Genomic DNA, 17584 nt, shown 5'->3' on the forward strand with positions numbered 1-17584 from the left:
AAGGAAGGGAGGGGTGGGTGGAAGGAAGGGGTAGATGGAAGGAAGGAAGGTAGGGCTGGAAGGAAGGAAGGGAGGGCTGGAAGGAAGTAAGGGAGGGGCGGAAGGAAGGAAGGGGTGGGTGGAAGTAAGGGAGGGAGGGGTGGGTGGAAGGAAGGAAGGGAGGGAGGGGTGGAAGGAAGGGGTAGATGGAAGGAAGGAAGGGAGGGCTGGAAGGAAGGAAGGGAGGGCTGGAAGGAAGGAAGGAAGGAAGGAAGGGGTGGGTGGAAGGAAGGGATGGAGGGGTGGGTGGAAGGGAGAAGGGGTGGAAGGAAAGAAGGGAGGGGTGGGTGGAAGGAAGGTAGGTTGGACTCATGTGACTCATTCAGTTTTATCAGAGCTGTTGGCTGCTGTGTTCAGTTTCCCGCCCACACCTCCTCTGAAGCTGCACGGACTGGAGTGTGGGCGGGCACAGGGGAAGGCAGAGCAGACTCAGCCGCTCTCCCCTCTTCTCCTATTGGTGCGGAGGATGGAGGGAGGGGCTGGGCATTGAGAAGAACACAGCGGCAGTGGGAAGGAGAGGGGGCGGGGGGTTAGAAAGAAAACTGAGCCGTCAGGTTTGTTCTTTGCAGCACGGGCGAGTGGAAATTATGAGGACTGCAGGGATGGTTGGCAACTCTCCTATTGGGGGGGGGGGTTCAGACCCCCCTGACTACCCCCTTATCTACGCCCCTGCTGCAAGGGGCAGGGTGCACACTGTGATGTCATGTTGCTGTGACAACTGCCCTGCTCAGCGGTGGATCTGGTGTAAATGGTATAAATTTTGTTTGAGTACAGCGTTGCATGACTGCACAATTACCAGTTAAAGTAGTGCAGTGATAAATAGAAAAAAATGGCCTGGGCATGAAAGGGGGAAAACCTTCCTGAGCTGAAGAGGTTATAATGGAAGTTCAGTTGGGAGAGTGGTTGAATCTGATCAATGGGTGATGTTGATCTTGTAATTTTTAAACCCCAAACCCATGAAACCTGAAGGCTATTCCATAGATTTATATACACGTGTCTTTAAGTGGTGGATTTTTCTATGCAATTACCATCTCCAGCCTTGACATCCAGCTGTGCCCCCTTGTAATCTGTGACCTGTGTTGTGCTTGGCGTGCACGTAACTGGAATGTTTTTGGCACATTTTGCAGCGAGTACCTTGAAGAACATCAAACCCAGCTGGATTTCCTGGCCGGCCAGCAGAAGGACTTAAAACGCAACTCCAGGCTGGTAAGACTGAAAGCTTTCCTGTCGTGAGTAGAACTGGCGCTCTGCCTGCCATGAGCGGGATTCTCCACTTCTATTGTCCTGCCATAATATCAGCCACTCAAACTGCTATGTGTCCTGATGTTTTCATTTATTAATTTGTTTTCCTGTATTCTAACTAAGAGGGGATTTCCAGAATAATTGTAAGTCCGATGTAATATAGAAAGTCCCCTATTGGGACAGAGGTCCTTAAAGTGTATGGGAAGTGTTTTATTTTGTAATTTTGAAAAGAATATGGAAAGAATGTCATCTTTTTTTTTTCCTGTGCCCCCCTTAAGAGACACAACAGGAAGTGGAAGGAAATCCCTTCATAGTAAGGGAACACAAGTGTTCCAATAGGACGATTCCAACAACAACTATAACATTCTGGATTCCTCATCACTGTCTGTCTTGATGACACCAGGTTACCAGGGCAAAGAGGGTTCATCTCCCCAGTGGGAACACAGACAGCAATAGAAACCCCTGTAACCCTTCTGTTGATCATTGGAAATTGTTTCCACGTCTCTTTAATCGGCTTCTGTTAACTGGGGGAGGCCACATAATAGTCAAAGTTTGGCAGGTCCCTGCTGGACTGGCTGAATTTTGATCACATTATTGCAATTTTTAGACTAGTGTTCAGTGTAAATGTGAGCTTTTAGATTGGTGTTCAATGTTGAAGTGACCCTTTAATTAGTGTTCAGTGTAGAAGTGAGTCCTTAGATTGGTGGTCAGTGGAGAAGTGACCCCTTACACAGGGGATCATTTTAGAAGTGACCCCTTAGATGAGCAGTCAGTGGAGAAGTGACCTCTTACACTGGGGGTCATTGTCGAAGTGGCCCCTTACACAAGGGGGTCATTGAAGAAGTGACCCATTGGATGCATGATCAATGTAGGAGTCTCCTCTTTGTAGAAGTGGTCCTTTACATTGGTGGTCAGTGGAGAAGTGACCCCTTACACTGGGGGTCATTGTAGAAATGACCCCTTAGATGGCTGGAGAGTGGAAAACTGACCCCTTAGATGGGAGGTCAGTAGAGAAGGGACCCCTTACACTGGGGGTCATTGTAGAAGTGACCCCTTATATGGCTGTTCAGTGGAGAAATGACCCCTTAGATGGGCAGTCAGTAGAGAAGGGACCCTTACACTGGGGGTCATTGTAGAGGTGACCCCTCACATTGGTGATCAGTGGAGAGGTGACCCCTTAGATGGATGGTCAGTAGAGAAGTGACACCTTACACTGGGGGTCATTGTAAAAGTGACCCCTTATATTGGTGGGCTGTGGAGAAGTGACCCTTTATACAAGGGGGCCATTGAAGAAGTGACCCATTAGATATATGGTCAATGTATGATTGTCCTCTTACACTGGAGGTTATTGTAGAAGTGACCCTTTATTTTGATCAGTGGAGAAGTGACCCTTTACACTGGGAGTCTTTGTACAAGTGACCCCTTAGATGGGTGGTCATTGGAGAAGTAACTCCTTACATTGGTGGTCAGTGGAGAAGTGGTCCCTTACACAAGGGAACCATTGAAGAAGTGACCCATTAGATGTGTGATCAACGTAGGATTGTCCCCTTACACTAGAGGTTATTGTAGAAGTGACCCTTTACATTGGTGGTCATTGGAGAAGTGACTCCTTACAATTGTGGTTAGTGAATGTAGCAGATCAGTTTGTCACCTCTGTCTTCTCAAGGAACACCTAGCAATCTGTGGATGAAACCTCGGATTCCTGGGAACCCTGGATGAGAAAAGCTGCATTATAGATTTCTATTGAGTTTGTGTGGTCAGACATCGATCCCTTAAGTATTTTAAGTCACACAAGGAAAGGGTTCCCAATATTGTTTGTAGAGGGTTGTGCAGGGAAAATGATAAGTGTGCATGGTATTATGTATTTATCTATCTATTTATTGCACACTGACTTTACCTTTCCTTTATTGCAGGGTTTTTTTTATGATCTGGATAAAGTAAGTCCCACACTTTTTTACCTCTTTTTGCCATTACCCATTTATGTTTGAACTTCTAGTTCTTGCTGTATATTAATTGTTTGTCCTTTATTTTTTTAAGGAAATCCGTTTAATGGAAAGACACATCCGGAAACTGGAATTCCACATCAGTAAAGTAAGTGAATTTGTGATCTCTACATACATCTGTATACTTTGGGGCTTCATATATGAGCAGATCATGGCAACCAGAAAAATCTGAGGGAGTGGGCACAGCCAAACAGACACATAATCCAGAAAATAAAGAGAATATGGCTAATTAAATAACCTGTTATCCATGTTGAACCTTTAATAGCCCCTAGTTCCAAAGTCAGGCTAGTATCACAGTGAAGCTGGTTTCAGAAGGGCACACATAGAAGGATTTTTTTTTTTGCTTATAGAGATCAAAAGGCATCTTGGGTCTGCTCTCAGGCAGGAATTTTACTTGGTAATAAGAAACTGAAAAATGTGAATGTAAGTGTGTAAACAGTGCGCTTGTAAATTAAGATTCTACCTATCTGTCCAAATTTGGTGAGAAAAAGCTTATCGCACCAGGTAAATATATAGACTGTCAACTAGGAAATTGGTGCTTTGTGTATCCTACTGCAGTGTAGTCACTAGTTCCTAGGGGATCTGGTTGTCTTGCCCAGAATTTTGGTCGGGTCATTTTTATGCATGGGTTACAGTTTCTCTTTAGTGAGGCAGACAGGAGTGCCAATCTGGAACCAGAGATATGGTCGTTGTCACATCTGGAGGACAGATGTCATTTTCTCTCACTCACACATTCTTTACATACATGTGCCGTGACTAATGGATTCCTGTCACACATTTGTTCGATTTTGTTAAATAGTTGCGGTCAGCAGAGTGGCGGCAGCTGACAGGAGTCGGTGTGCTGAGTCTTCTTATAATGTCATATGATGTATGAGCTGAAAGAGCCAATCACATCCTTTCTTTACACCTCTAAACTATAAAAGAAAGCAACATTTGTGTAGCCCTTTGCAAGCAGAGGAAGGAGGCCACACCATGGTATTTCTCCAACTGGAGGCATATCAAATCATGTTCTCTGCAATTGGAGACTACCTAATTGTATTTCCTCCAACTGGAGGCTGTCAAATCGTATTCCCTCCAACTGGAGGCTGTCAAATCGTATTCCCTCCAACTGGAGGCTGTCTAATCAAATTCCCTCCAACTGGAGGCTGTCTACTCATATTCCCTCCAACTGGAGGCTGACACATTGTGTTCCTTGTAACTGGTGGTTCAGTCATGTTATCATAAACTGGAGAGCTTGTGATCGTACACTTTGCAACTGGAGGCCCGTCTGATCATGTTCCCTTCAACTGGAGGCCATTTGGTTATGTTATGCCTCAACTGGAAGCTATCTGATTGTGTTTCCTCCAACTGAAGGCCACCTTGATGTATTTGCCCCAACTGAGGGCTTCCAATCATATTCCCTGAAACTTGAGGTCACCCCATCATGTTTCATTCAACTGGAGACTTATGTGATTATGTTCCTTCCAGCCGGAGGCCATCTGGTCATGTTACGCCCCAACTGGAAGCCATCCAATTGGGTTTCCTGCAACTGGAGGTCACCCTGTTATATAAGCCCAACTGGAAGGCTTCTAATCATATTCCCTGCAACTGAAAGCCACCCCATCATGTTTCATTCAACTGGAGACTTATCTGATCATGTTCCCTCCAGCTGTAGGCCATCCAGTCATGTTACGCTCCAATTGGAAGCCATCTGATTGTGTTTCCTGCAACTGGAGGCCACTCTGTTGTATAAGCCACAACTAGAGGTCTTCTAATCATATTCCCTGCAACTGGCAGTTACCCAGTCATGTTTCATTCAACTGAAGACTTATCTGATCATGTTCCCTCCAACTGGTGGCTATCCAATCATGTACCTTCCAACTAGAGCCCTGTTTAATCATGTTCCCTCCAACTGGAGATTGTCTAATTGTTTTCCCTCTAACTGAAGGCTAGCTGATTGTGAGGCTCTCCATTAGAAGCTTTCCGATCACTTCCTATTTGAGTTACAACTCTGAACTATTTGATTTTGATCACTATACTGGAGACAGTGGTCACTAGGACACATAGGAAGGGTGAATCACTCCAAAAAACCCTGGCGGGGGATTCAACACTTCTGATGGGCATGTAGGAATTATCTATGGTATAATATTTTCCATGAACAAATTACATTTAGCTTCATAGCAGTCAGCATGATGCAGGAATTTACCAGCATGCTGTAAAACCTTGAGGGATGCCAACCGATCATTCATGAAGATTGCTACCCCCAATCTCTTCGTTTGGCTGGCCTTGAATCTGAACCATCGCCAGTACAGATTTAATTGTTTCCAGCGAGTGGAAGTTTAACGCCAAAAGCTCTTCAGCTTCAGCTGTAACCCTGTAACCTTGCTTAAGTTATACACAAGCTGATACACAGCGTCCTTCTGTTACGCAGAGATAAATCGCAGCATTCATAGAGTCCTACTTAATGGCAGAATATTTTTAGAACTTATATGCTTCTTCTTAAGAACCATGGAGAAGACCTAAGAATGGTTCCTCGTTGATGGCCACAGATGAACAAAAGACCATGGTCCTCCGTTACACGGATGCCGGCTCTTCGCAACATGTTACTTGCTAGTACCCTATCAGCCGGTGTCCCTCTCCTGATTCATCTTCTGTCATTAGGGAGCAATCCTCACTGGCTATTTGCCTGGGTGGAATTTGTAGCATTTTCAGGAAATAGCTCCATCCTCAGCCTGTAATTTGAAGGTCGTCAGTAAGATAATGACCCCCCTACCGCATTCCTGAGCTCCAGAAATGGCCATCAGAAGGTTCATTGTTCCAAATGACAAGTTTTGAGGATGCTAAACAAATATGAGGAAAATATTCTCACATTACAGCATGCTGTATTCACATAGAGATGACTTAAAGTGAATCTGTCATCCAATATATGTCTCATGGTGAATGCAACATGCTAAGTAATGTGTAGAGTTTCCAGGTACATATTATCTCTCACAGAGATCATAGTACTCCCGCTGAAAATATCTTCATTTACTTTCTTCTCCAGAGGACAGCACCATCTTTGTTCAGGCATCATTCAGAGTCACCATCCTCTTCCTGGACTGAGATGCCGGCTCAGAAATGACCCAATCATGTAAATCCTGGTTCTTGTGCTGTTCTTGGTTGTGTTCACAACCTTCTGACACAGATCAGCCCTTGCTGCAGCTTCTCATCTTTTGACCTTTCTGACACAGATTAACCCCTTCTGCAGCCTCTTATCTTTTGACCTTTCTGACACAGATCAGCCCTTGCTGCAGCCTCTCATCTTTTGACCTTTCTGACACAGATCAGCCCTTGCTGCAGCCTCTCATCTTGTGGCTTGCTACAAAGTTACAATGTACAGTCTAATCACCGGAGGTAAGGAAACTGAGGAAATGCTTCCTCCTCCTTCTACAAAGTTACAATGTACAGTCTCATCACTGGGGTAGGGGAGACTGAGAGAGGACCACCTGGTGGCAGGGAAGGAGCGGCCCAGCTTATAGGCCTGGTAGCAGCCACTGACCCAACAACAGCACAGAAGATGGACTCAGTGAGTACACCTACAACCCCAGGGCCAGAGAGGGTAGAGAGCATTTGGGTGGGAAACCTAACCCACTCTGCAGCTGGAACTATTGCCCTTCTAGTAGTAGCTACTGGATCCCCTGTCCAGGGATTCCTCCCTACAGCCGGTTTGAGAAGCATCTGGGATTGGAGAGGTACATTCGGAGATCCTGGCAAACTCTCCAGAAGAGGATTTCTGTGTAAAGACTTGTAATATAGTTCAGGACGTTTGTCCTCAGTTGCTTATCCCTTGGGCATCCCATTACCCCATCCAAGTTCTAAACTTCTAATAGAACTTCAAAACCAAGCTCAAGGACTGGTTTCTGTCTCCTGGTACAAGTTCTGAATGGAAAATGTGTATTGCCTGGCTGTACAGGACAAAAGGGAGACCCAAATCTTTAGCGACTCCTAAGGGGGTAGTGCTACAATTGGGCGCTGCAGGAAGGTTGGCGATTGAGGAGCTTAGAGCAGGTACAGGGCCTTCGGGGACAGGGTAGCATAGAGGACACAAGTGAAATGGACTATAAGCAAGGCTAATATTGGTGTGAGCAGGTCCCACATTGGTGTTTGGTTCCATCATCCCCTACACACCAGCTGTAATTTCGACTCATTTATGATGCCAACAGAAATGCATGCAATAGCTTCTTGGATGCAGAAGATGGAAAATTCGTACCTGTCGTCTCTCATCCACAGTCAGGACTGGCTCAGGGGAAAGGTGGGGAGATATCTGGTCACCTGCCATGGCTGGCTGCATGCTGCCATTATAAAATAGGCCCATCTTGTTTATTACACTGCCGACTTCATCCAGAACCTCTTTCCAGTAATCGTAAATTAACTTTAAGAGAAAACAACTGGGTCGTTATCCCATTATGTGTGTCTGGTACCTGACTCTACAACCAAATATGAGTCACATCAGAATTTTATATTTCCCTCTGGAACCCAGATCTGGACCGAATTCCAGAATAGTTTGGATGTGAGGCTGCCAGGAATTAGGAAACTTTTTGTCCTAAAACCTAAAATAAAATAGAGTTTGTTTCCCATTAGGGATTATCTCCATGTTATCTGTATGCGAACATTCAGTAAACATGAGAATTATTAGATCGTTAGGTCAAATGTGTTTTGAATACCGATATGACAGCGTTCAGAACTGTGAAAACATAAAGCTGAGCTCCAGGCAAACAGCTAAATATAGCAGTGACATTCAGATATGGGGGGTGTATAACCTGCCAATGGATTTGCAGTTTTTTTTATCTATACAGTCCTGAGATTTGCACAGTTCTGTCACACAGCACAGCCCTATCTGGCAGGAGACCTCATTTTTCTCTGTTGCAATTAACACTTACAGGTCTGGTCTCCCTAGCAAGCCAGCCTGATGACCTGTCTTTTCTCAACATTGGTTAAGTGACACAGCTTGGTCACTTCCCCACCCCCTTGCCTATGATTGGATAGTTCACGTAGAAGTCCAGTTTAGAACTTACCAAGCTTAAAACTGCTTCCACCCCTCTTCTAATGCCTATACTAAGGTCTCGTTCACACTTGGCTGTTTTACCAACGCTTGCCAAACGCCCCTATAGCGTTTGGCAAGCGTTGGTCCGGCGTTTGCGGAGCGTTTTTTAACGCTCGGCAAACGCCGCATGCGCAGTTTAGCGGAGGTTGCTAGGCATTTGCCGAACGTTAAAAACGCCCCACAAACACCTATAATGCAGTTTGAATGGTGTTACCGCTCCGCAAACGCCCCGCAACCGCGTCACAACCGCCGGGCGTTTGCAGAGCGGCACCATAGACTAGAATAGGAGGCTTTAATGCCTCCTGACTTGACCAGAGGCGTCTGTTTTGCCGCGACGCAACGCAAATGCTCCCGTTAGAACAGCACCATGTGCTGTAATGTGCAGAATTGGCAGAGGCGTTTGGGAAGCGGTAAAAACGCTTCCCAAACGCCTCTCTGCCACCTGCACACAACGCTAGTGTGAACGTAGCCTAACTACCCTGTAGAAGGAAGATATTCATACTTACCTGTTCTCAGGGCACTCTGATCAGGTTAATTGATCGCTTCACAGCGGCCAGCTTCAGGGGCGAGGAGGGACAGTCGACAACGGATGGCTCATAGTAAGTGCACGGGTGACATCACCGCTCAGGCATTCCATCCATTGTTGGCGCTCTCTCTCCTCTTCCCTGAGGCGATCACATGACCGGACTGGAGCGCTCAGAGAACAGGTAAGTAAAGTAGCATCTTCCTTTTACAGGGTAGTTGTTATAGGAGTTAGAAGATGGGTGGAAGGCCATTTGAGCATAGTTCTAGCCCAGACTTCCATCTGTTTGCTCTCCCCTCCTGTCAGCATCTTCCCCATCAGCACACGTGCATGATTTGTCCCCAAGTCCTAACTGTCCCTTGCCCAGTCTGAGTGCTGCTGTACAAGAGATTACGAGAGACTGAAATCCATTGTATTCATGTATTTAACCTTGCTAGAATTAAAATTTCAAGATTGGCTGACCTAGGCTCTATAGTCTCAGGTCAACTGGTATTTCAGTTTTTTGTACCTATTCCAAAGATATTTACTATATAATCCTGGAATCTTCACTCTCAGAACTTTTGTTGTGGTGAAACTACAAACCCCATCATTCCTCTGCTTCTGGAAGGTATACCTGTGGCTGTCATAATCATGCAACGCCTCCTGGATTTTGTAATTCCACAACAGCTGGAGTGCCGGAGTTGGCTACCCCAAGGAGTTGGAAAGATCATCGCAGTTGAGTTCTTGGATCAGCACACCTCATGTAACTGTTAGGTGGTGTTCCTTGCCCCCCCCCCCCACTTTCAATATTGGGAACACCCCAAAGTGGGTGCTCAAATTTCCTAATGGGCGACAAAAGAACCAGAACTGATGAAAGGGAGCTCCAGCCATTGCTGGAAATAAAGGCTAGCAGGTGAATCTGCCCATCAGACTTGCAATGTTGAGACCTGTTTAGCACCACTGTATCTTTATCTGTATAGTGAGGATGGTGGAGCTCCACTCATTGCTGATGTTGTCTCATCCTTCCTTCACAATGCTGCAGTGACCAATCTAGATGATTTGTGTGTCTTTCAGATCGAGGAGCTATATGAGGCTTACTGCATTCAATGGAGACTTCGAGTGGGAGCCAGTAACATGAAGCATGCCTTTTCTCTGTCCCCTACTACAAAGGCATCACGGGAAAGCCTCATCGAACTGTACAGGAACTTCCAGGAGTGCACAGAGGTGGGTCACAAGCTTCTTTACTGCTCATTCATGACCAGGGGCTGACTGACCATTTGGGAACTCGGGCGCTGCCCGAGGGCCCGGGGTCAGTAGGGGGCCCCATGAGATGCCCCTGGTACTTTTCTTAGGCTTTTTTCTGTGTGGTTTAACTGTGGGTGAGGACACAGGGGCCCCATGATCCCCTATTGCCCGGGGGCCCCATGAGTTGTCAGTCCGCCCCTGTTCATGACTGACACGAATGATGGGACATCATTCCTCTCACTGACACCAATGATGGGGGAACTATTCCTCCCACTGATATCAATGATGGGGCACTATTCCTCCCACTGACACCAATGATGGGGCACTATTCCTCCCACTGACACCAATGATGGGGCACTATTCCTCCCACTGATATCAATGATGGGGCACTATTCCTCCCACTGACACCAATGATGGGGCACTATTCCTCCCACTGACACCAATGATGGGGCACCATTCCTCCCACTGACACCAATAATAGGGCACTATTCCTCCCACTGACATCAATGATGGGGCACTATTCTTCCCACCGATACCAATGATGGGGCACTATTCCTCCCACTGACACCAATGATGGGGCACTATTCCTCCCACTGATACCAATGATGGGACACTATTCCTCCCACTGATACCAATGATGGGACACTATTCCTCCCACTGATACCAATGATGGGGCACTATTCCTTCCACTGATACCAATGATGGGACACTATTCCTCCCACTGATACCAATGATGGGGCACTATTCCTCCCACTGATACCAATGATGGGACACTATTCCTCCCACTGACACCAACGATGGGGCACTATTCCCCCCACTGATACCAATGATGGGGCACTATTCCTCCCACTGATACCAATGATGGGACACTATTCCTCCCACTGATACCAATGATGGGACACTATTCCTCCCACTGATACCAATGATGGGGCACTATTCCTTCCACTGATACCAATGATGGGACACTATTCCTCCCACTGATACCAATGATGGGGCACTATTCCTCCCACTGATACCAATGATGGGACACTATTCCTCCCACTGACATCAATGATGGGGCACTATTCCCCCCACTGATACCAATGATGGGACACTATTCCTCTCACTGACATCAATAATGGGGCACTATTCCTCCCACTGACACCAATGATGGGGCACTATTCCCCCCACTGATACCAATGATGGGACACTATTCCTCCCACTGATACCAATGATGGGACACTATTCCTCCCACTGACATCAATGATGGGGCACTATTCCTCCCACTGACACCAATGATGGGGCACTATTCCCCCCACTGATACCAATGATGGGGCACTATTCCTCCCTCTGATATCAATGATGGGGCACTATTCCCCCCATTGATACCAATGATGGGACACTATTCCTCCCACTGACATCAATGATGGGGCACTATTCCCCCCACTGATACCAATGATGGGACACTATTCCCCCCACTGATACCAATGATGGGGCACTATTCCTCACACTGATAACAATGATGGGGCACTATTCCTCCCACTCATACCAATGATGGGGAGCTATTCTTCCCACTGACACCAATGATGGGGCACTATTCCTCCCACTGATACCAATGATGGGGCACTATTCCTCCCACTGACACCAACGATGGGGCACTATTCCTCCCACTGATACCAATGATGGGACACTATTCCCCCCACTGATACCAATGATGGGACACTATTCCCCCCACTGATACCAATGATGGGGCACTATTCCTCACACTGATAACAATGATGGGGCACTATTCCTCCCACTGATACCAATGATGGGGAACTATTCTTCCCACTGATACCAATGATGGGGCACTATTCCTCCCACTGACACCAATGATGGGGCACTATTCCTCACACTGATAACAATGATGGGGCACTATTCCTCCCACTGACACCAATGATGGGGCACTATTCCTCCCACTCATACCAATGATGGGGAACTATTCTTCCCACTGATACCAATGATGGGGCACTATTCCTCCCACTGACACCAACGATGGGGCACTATTCCTCCCACTGATATCAATGATGGGTCACCATTCCTCCCACTAAAACCAATTATGGAGCATTTTCTAATCCCACTGGCCACAGTCTGGCCTTCCCTCTAAAGCCTTAAGGACAGTTACCTGGCCTTTTGTTTAGAAAGTTTGGAGACCCTTGCCCTAATTCCTTCCACTGACACCAAAGATGGGGCACTATTCCTCCCACTGACATCAATGATGGGGCACTATTCCCCCCACTGATACCAATGATGGGACACTATTCCCCCCACTGATACCAATGATGGGGCACTATTCCTCACACTGATAACAATGATGGGGCACTATTCCTCCCACTCATACCAATGATGGGGAGCTTTTCTTCCCACTGACACCAATGATGGGGCACTATTCCTCCCACTGATACCAATGATGGGGCACTATTCCTCCCACTGACACCAACGATGGGGCACTATTCCTCCCACTGATACCAATGATGGGACACTATTCCCCCCACTGATACCAATGATGGGACACTATTCCCCCCACTGATACCAATGATGGGGCACTATTCCTCACACTGATAACAATGATGGGGCACTATTCCTCCCACTAATACCAATGATGGGGCACTATTCCTCACATTGATAACAATGATGGGGCACTATTCCTCCCACTGACACCAATGATGGGGCACTATTCCTCCCACTCATACCAATGATGGGGCACTATTCCTGCCACTGACACCAATGATGGGGCACTATTCCTCCCACTCATACCAATGATGGGGAACTATTCTTCCCACTGATACCAATGATGGGGCACTATTCCTCCCACTGACACCAATGATGGGGCACTATTCCTCACACTGATAACAATGATGGGGCACTATTCCTCCCACTGACACCAATGATGGGGCACTATTCCTCCCACTCATACCAATGATGGGGAACTATTCTTCCCACTGATACCAATGATGGGGCACTATTCCTCCCACTGATACCAACGATGGGGCACTATTCCTCCCACTGATATCAATGATGGGTCACCATTCCTCCCACTAAAACCAATGATGGAGCATTTTCTAATCCCACTGGCCACAGTCTGGCCTTCCCTCTAAAGCCTTAAGGACAGTTACCTGGCCTTTTGTTTAGAAAGTTTGGAGACCCTTGCCCTAAATAAAACAAGCAATGAGCATGTGCGGTCACAGCCCAACTGCAAGGGATATTTTTTTATTTATCCAGATTTGGACTTTATATCTGCAGCATTCAACAGAAAAGGCACTTCCTGTTATGGCTTGACAACTGTCCTCAAGCGTTGTCACCCTGTCCCCACCCCCATTTGTATAATACAAGCAGCTATGTCACTATCAGTCAGTCCAGAGCAATGATGTGCAGCTGATTCTACATGTAGGCTGAGAGTGACTGAAAGAGGCTGCAGGAGATCCGCAGCACTGGGATCGGAAAAATGGATTAAAAAAAACCCTGAATTTTAGGGGAAAAGAAACATTAGAGCAGGCGGAAGATCCCAAACAATTGCAAAAAAATTTCAAGGGAACAGATTGGAGAAAGAGGATCCACCCACCCCATCCCCTTCCTATGCTAATCCAAATTTATTAAATCCCTGTCCTTCCTGAAAGTGCCTAATAAAAACTCCCCCAGCAGGCAGCCAGCCAGCAGAAAGGACCTGATTTAAAAATTGCTTCCTACTTTTTATTACAAACTTAGAAAGAGGTTTTAATTAGGTCCTCATTGCTGCAGAACACCATCTGTTGGGGGATTTAGGCATTATTAGGCATTTCCTGTGAAATGCACCTCCCTCCCCATCTAAACACTGACTGACTTACTTGCCATTTCTATTTAGTGAAAGAATTGGAGATTTTGCAGCTAACATATGAACTACATAGGCTGCTTAATTGTCTGGCAATTACACCCCGGTCACACCGATCCTGACTTTGAAATCCTGCAATTTATAGTGAAGTCGCACGATTTCAAAGTCGGATGACATGCCAATTTGAGGTGCGATTTGCAAGACATCTGACAGCAGGGGTGGACTGACAACTCATGGGGCCCCTGGGCAATAGGGGATCATGGGGCCCCTGTATCCTTGCCCAAACTCAAAAAAGCCTATGAAAAAGGTACCAGGGGCATCTCATTGGGCCCCTTTCTGACCCCGGGCCCCCGGGCAGTGCCCGAGTTTCCAAATGGTCAGTCCGCCCCTGTCTGACACAGATACCAAAAGTACAAATTGTACAAATCGTACCAAAAGTAGTGCGACTCCAACCAAGCCGAATCCGCACCGATATGACCGCTGTAATTGCGGACAATAGGGTGCAACTTGCCAAGCGATTTGCAAGTCATACGACATGCAAATCGCATGCGAAGTCGCACCAAGTGGCACCGAGGACTAAGGGCCCATTTACACCACTGCAGTACTTCAGTGCACACGCATTAATCTGTGCTGTGTTAATTCATTTGATCGGGCTGCCTAAAATACCAAAGTGCATAAAAAAAAGATGCATGCACCAGTTCTGTTGCATGCAATGCATGCAGGGGCGGACTGACAACTCATGGGGCCCCCGGGCAATAGGGGATCATGGGGCCCCTGTGTCCTTGCCCAAACTCAAAAAAACCTATGAAAAAGGTACCAGGGGCATCTCATGGGGCCCCCTACTGACCCCGGGCCCTCAGGCAGTACCCAAGTTTCCAAATGTTCAGTCCGCCCCTGAACGCATGTTAGTGCATTGCCATGTATTGCTCTGCAAGGTTTCTCACCATTGCATGTTCCCCACATTAATGCAGCTCAGTAAAGTGAATGGGCACTTTGGTGCTTAACCCGGCACAGGGTAACCTGGTAACAATGTACCACCTCAGATATCATTGTTGCATTAATGACACCAATTATATGAATGTATGTAAATGACACCGCTGCCATCCCCAAGGGTCGTTCTGTAACTCAAGTCCTGTTAGGGATAGGCCAGACATCTGCTATCCATTAGCCTAAGAACACCCATACACAATGCAGAACATGCCGGAAATACAACTGAAAATGATTTTGAAGATCTGCTGTTTCATGATTTTCTAGGACTGTTTGTCCTGATTGTTGCAAAAGTCCCCAATCTCACCAATACAAGTCATCCGGGGGCAGAAATGTCCTTGGGATGTTGAGGTCTTTTCTGATGCTATATATGTTTTTTTCTTTCCTGTAGGACATGTGTACAATCGAAGGAGCACTGGAACTGCATCTGGGGGAATTTCTCATTAAGATGAAAGGTAAATTTGTACCCTGAGTGAAATCTCATAAATAGATATTCCTTTAGATAATCCTTGTATGGACATCATAGTCATCGTTTTCATAGTCTTCATTCTCCTGGTATAGCATTCTGCTCTGTATCCGAATGGGTACCAGTGTTTGACCCCACTTACCAATGCTCTCCATAATCGTACGAACCTGGTCAGACATGCCCCCCTATCTCCTCACTGTGTGAAGGTACTTGTGAGGAGGAATGTGGATTTTGCTCATTCAGGCCAACATGAATCTTCAACCCAACCCCTGCTGATCCCCTGGATTTTAGACACTGGCTGTATGCAAGGCCTTATCTTCTATTCCAAGTGACAACTGCTCTTCTTTAAATGGTCAACCTATTCTAAAAGCTAACGCCAGTGCCTCTAGCCCTCTGAGGACCAAGGGACGTATTTGTCCCATGTTTGTAATTGCGTGTATCATCTGATTAAGAACTTAAAACTCTTTTTTTTTTTTTGGTTTGAGTCAAAATATTAGTTCTTATCAACAAACAACAAATGGATCTAGCTTTTTGCCAATTATTTCATGAAATGGCTTAGTTACAGCAACTGAATTGTACGAACTTTAAAAACAAAAAAATTGATTCTTTTGGCGTTCCAAAACCTTACGGTCCTCAAAGGGCTAGAAACCACTGAGTTTAGACTGTTTAGCGGTAGGGAGGTGGAGCTTGGTTCCAACTTACATTAACCCCTCGCCCTCCTGAGGATTTCCCCCCTTCCTGACCAGGCAATTTTTTGCGTTACGGCGCTCTGTTACTTTAACTGACAATTGCGCGGTCATGCAACGCTGCACCCAAATTAAATTTACGTCCTTTTTTTCCCAGGAATTGAGCTTGCTTTGGGTGGGATTTGATGTGTAATTTTTATTTTTTGTGCTTTTAAAAAAAAAAAGACGTACAATTTTGATTAAAAAACTATATTTTTTTACTTTTTGCTATTAAACATGTACAGTAAAAAAATTTAAAAAATCTAATTTTGTCATAAATTTACGCCAAAATGTATTCTGCTCCGTGTCTTTGCTTAAAAAAAATTTCAATACGCGTAAATGAATTGGTTTACGTGAAAGTTATAACATTTAAAATGGCGATATAGATACTGGAATTTCTTTTTACTAGTAATGGCGGTGATCAGCGACTTATAGCAGGACTGCGGTGGGCATTCTGACACTGGAGGGGAACTGACTTGGTGTCACTGACATCCCCAGTGACACCAATACAGTGATCAGTGCTAAAAAAATTACTGACACTGTACTAATGACTCTGGGCAGGAAGAGGTAAACATGAGGAGCGATCAAAGGGTTAACTGTGTGCAGGGAGTGTTTTACTAGGGGGTTGGTGTCTATTTCTAGGGGGCTGGGGTGGGGGGTGCTTCACTGTAAGCACAATGCTCTGGATGGCTGTGCTGTGCAGTGTGCCCAAGCCGACAGAGAGGAGGACTGCTACTAAACAAAGCAGTCCTCCTCCCCGTCAGAGATGCTCGGTAATCACCGGGCGCCGGCATGGAATCACCGGCCCGGGACCCGGTGATTGACAGCTGTGGCCGCGAATGGCGGCATGTGGTCCATGAGCGCCCCCTGCCTTGAAATACAAAATCATGTATATATACATAATTTTGTGCACCCCTGCCGCCCTGTAGCAGTATATCTGCTATAGGGTGGTCAGGATGTGGTTAAAGTCAATGTTCCAGAACAATGTAGAAAGGGTTCCGCAGTGTATCACAGATACGTACACAAGGTGGCTGCACTTCAGCAGTGTTGTGTTCCTTCATCCAGCGTGGGGATGCTCTACCAAAGAAGGTGTGTTACTGGCCAGATTGCTAGGTGAAAAAAAGCCTAAATACAAAACTAATGCAGCTACCACATCCAATGATTGTTAAGCTGCAATATATTACATGTTTGGTTTGGGGTTTAATACTGCGTTAAACGGTTTATCTTGTAAGATGGACTCCACCTCTCTCGGCCTTGAAAACAAGTTTAAACATTTCTAACTATCCATTGCTGTATTACAAGCAGGGTGTTTTATATGTGACCAATTATTCCTTCAAAATGATCGCTTCCCTATATCAAAACAGAAAGGCTCACCAGAGATAAAACTACAAATGTATTTTTGCATCCAGATTTACTACCGGTGTTAAATCACTGACAATCTTCCAGTAGGTTTGTGAGTGATTAATGACCTTTCAAACGACTCTAAG

General features: G+C 46.0%; 1 protein-coding gene across 1 annotated transcript in view; it reads left to right on the forward strand.

Moving 5' to 3' along the window:
• The window catches only part of RIPOR3 (RIPOR family member 3), a 138672-nt gene that overhangs the window by 76687 nt on the left and 44401 nt on the right, over positions 1 to 17584 (forward strand). Inside the window, exons 4-8 of the mRNA XM_089662271.1 lie at positions 1167 to 1245; positions 3195 to 3218; positions 3319 to 3372; positions 9923 to 10072; positions 15298 to 15361. Of these exons, the coding sequence (XP_089518397.1) occupies positions 1167 to 1245; positions 3195 to 3218; positions 3319 to 3372; positions 9923 to 10072; positions 15298 to 15361 (371 nt within the window). The remainder of the gene's footprint in view (positions 1 to 1166; positions 1246 to 3194; positions 3219 to 3318; positions 3373 to 9922; positions 10073 to 15297; positions 15362 to 17584) is intronic.

The sequence above is a fragment of the Staurois parvus genome, unplaced genomic scaffold (assembly GCF_062004578.1).
Source record: "Staurois parvus isolate SC_StPar_1 unplaced genomic scaffold, SC_StPar_1.0 ptg001451l, whole genome shotgun sequence".
Lineage (NCBI taxonomy): Eukaryota > Metazoa > Chordata > Amphibia > Anura > Ranidae > Staurois > Staurois parvus.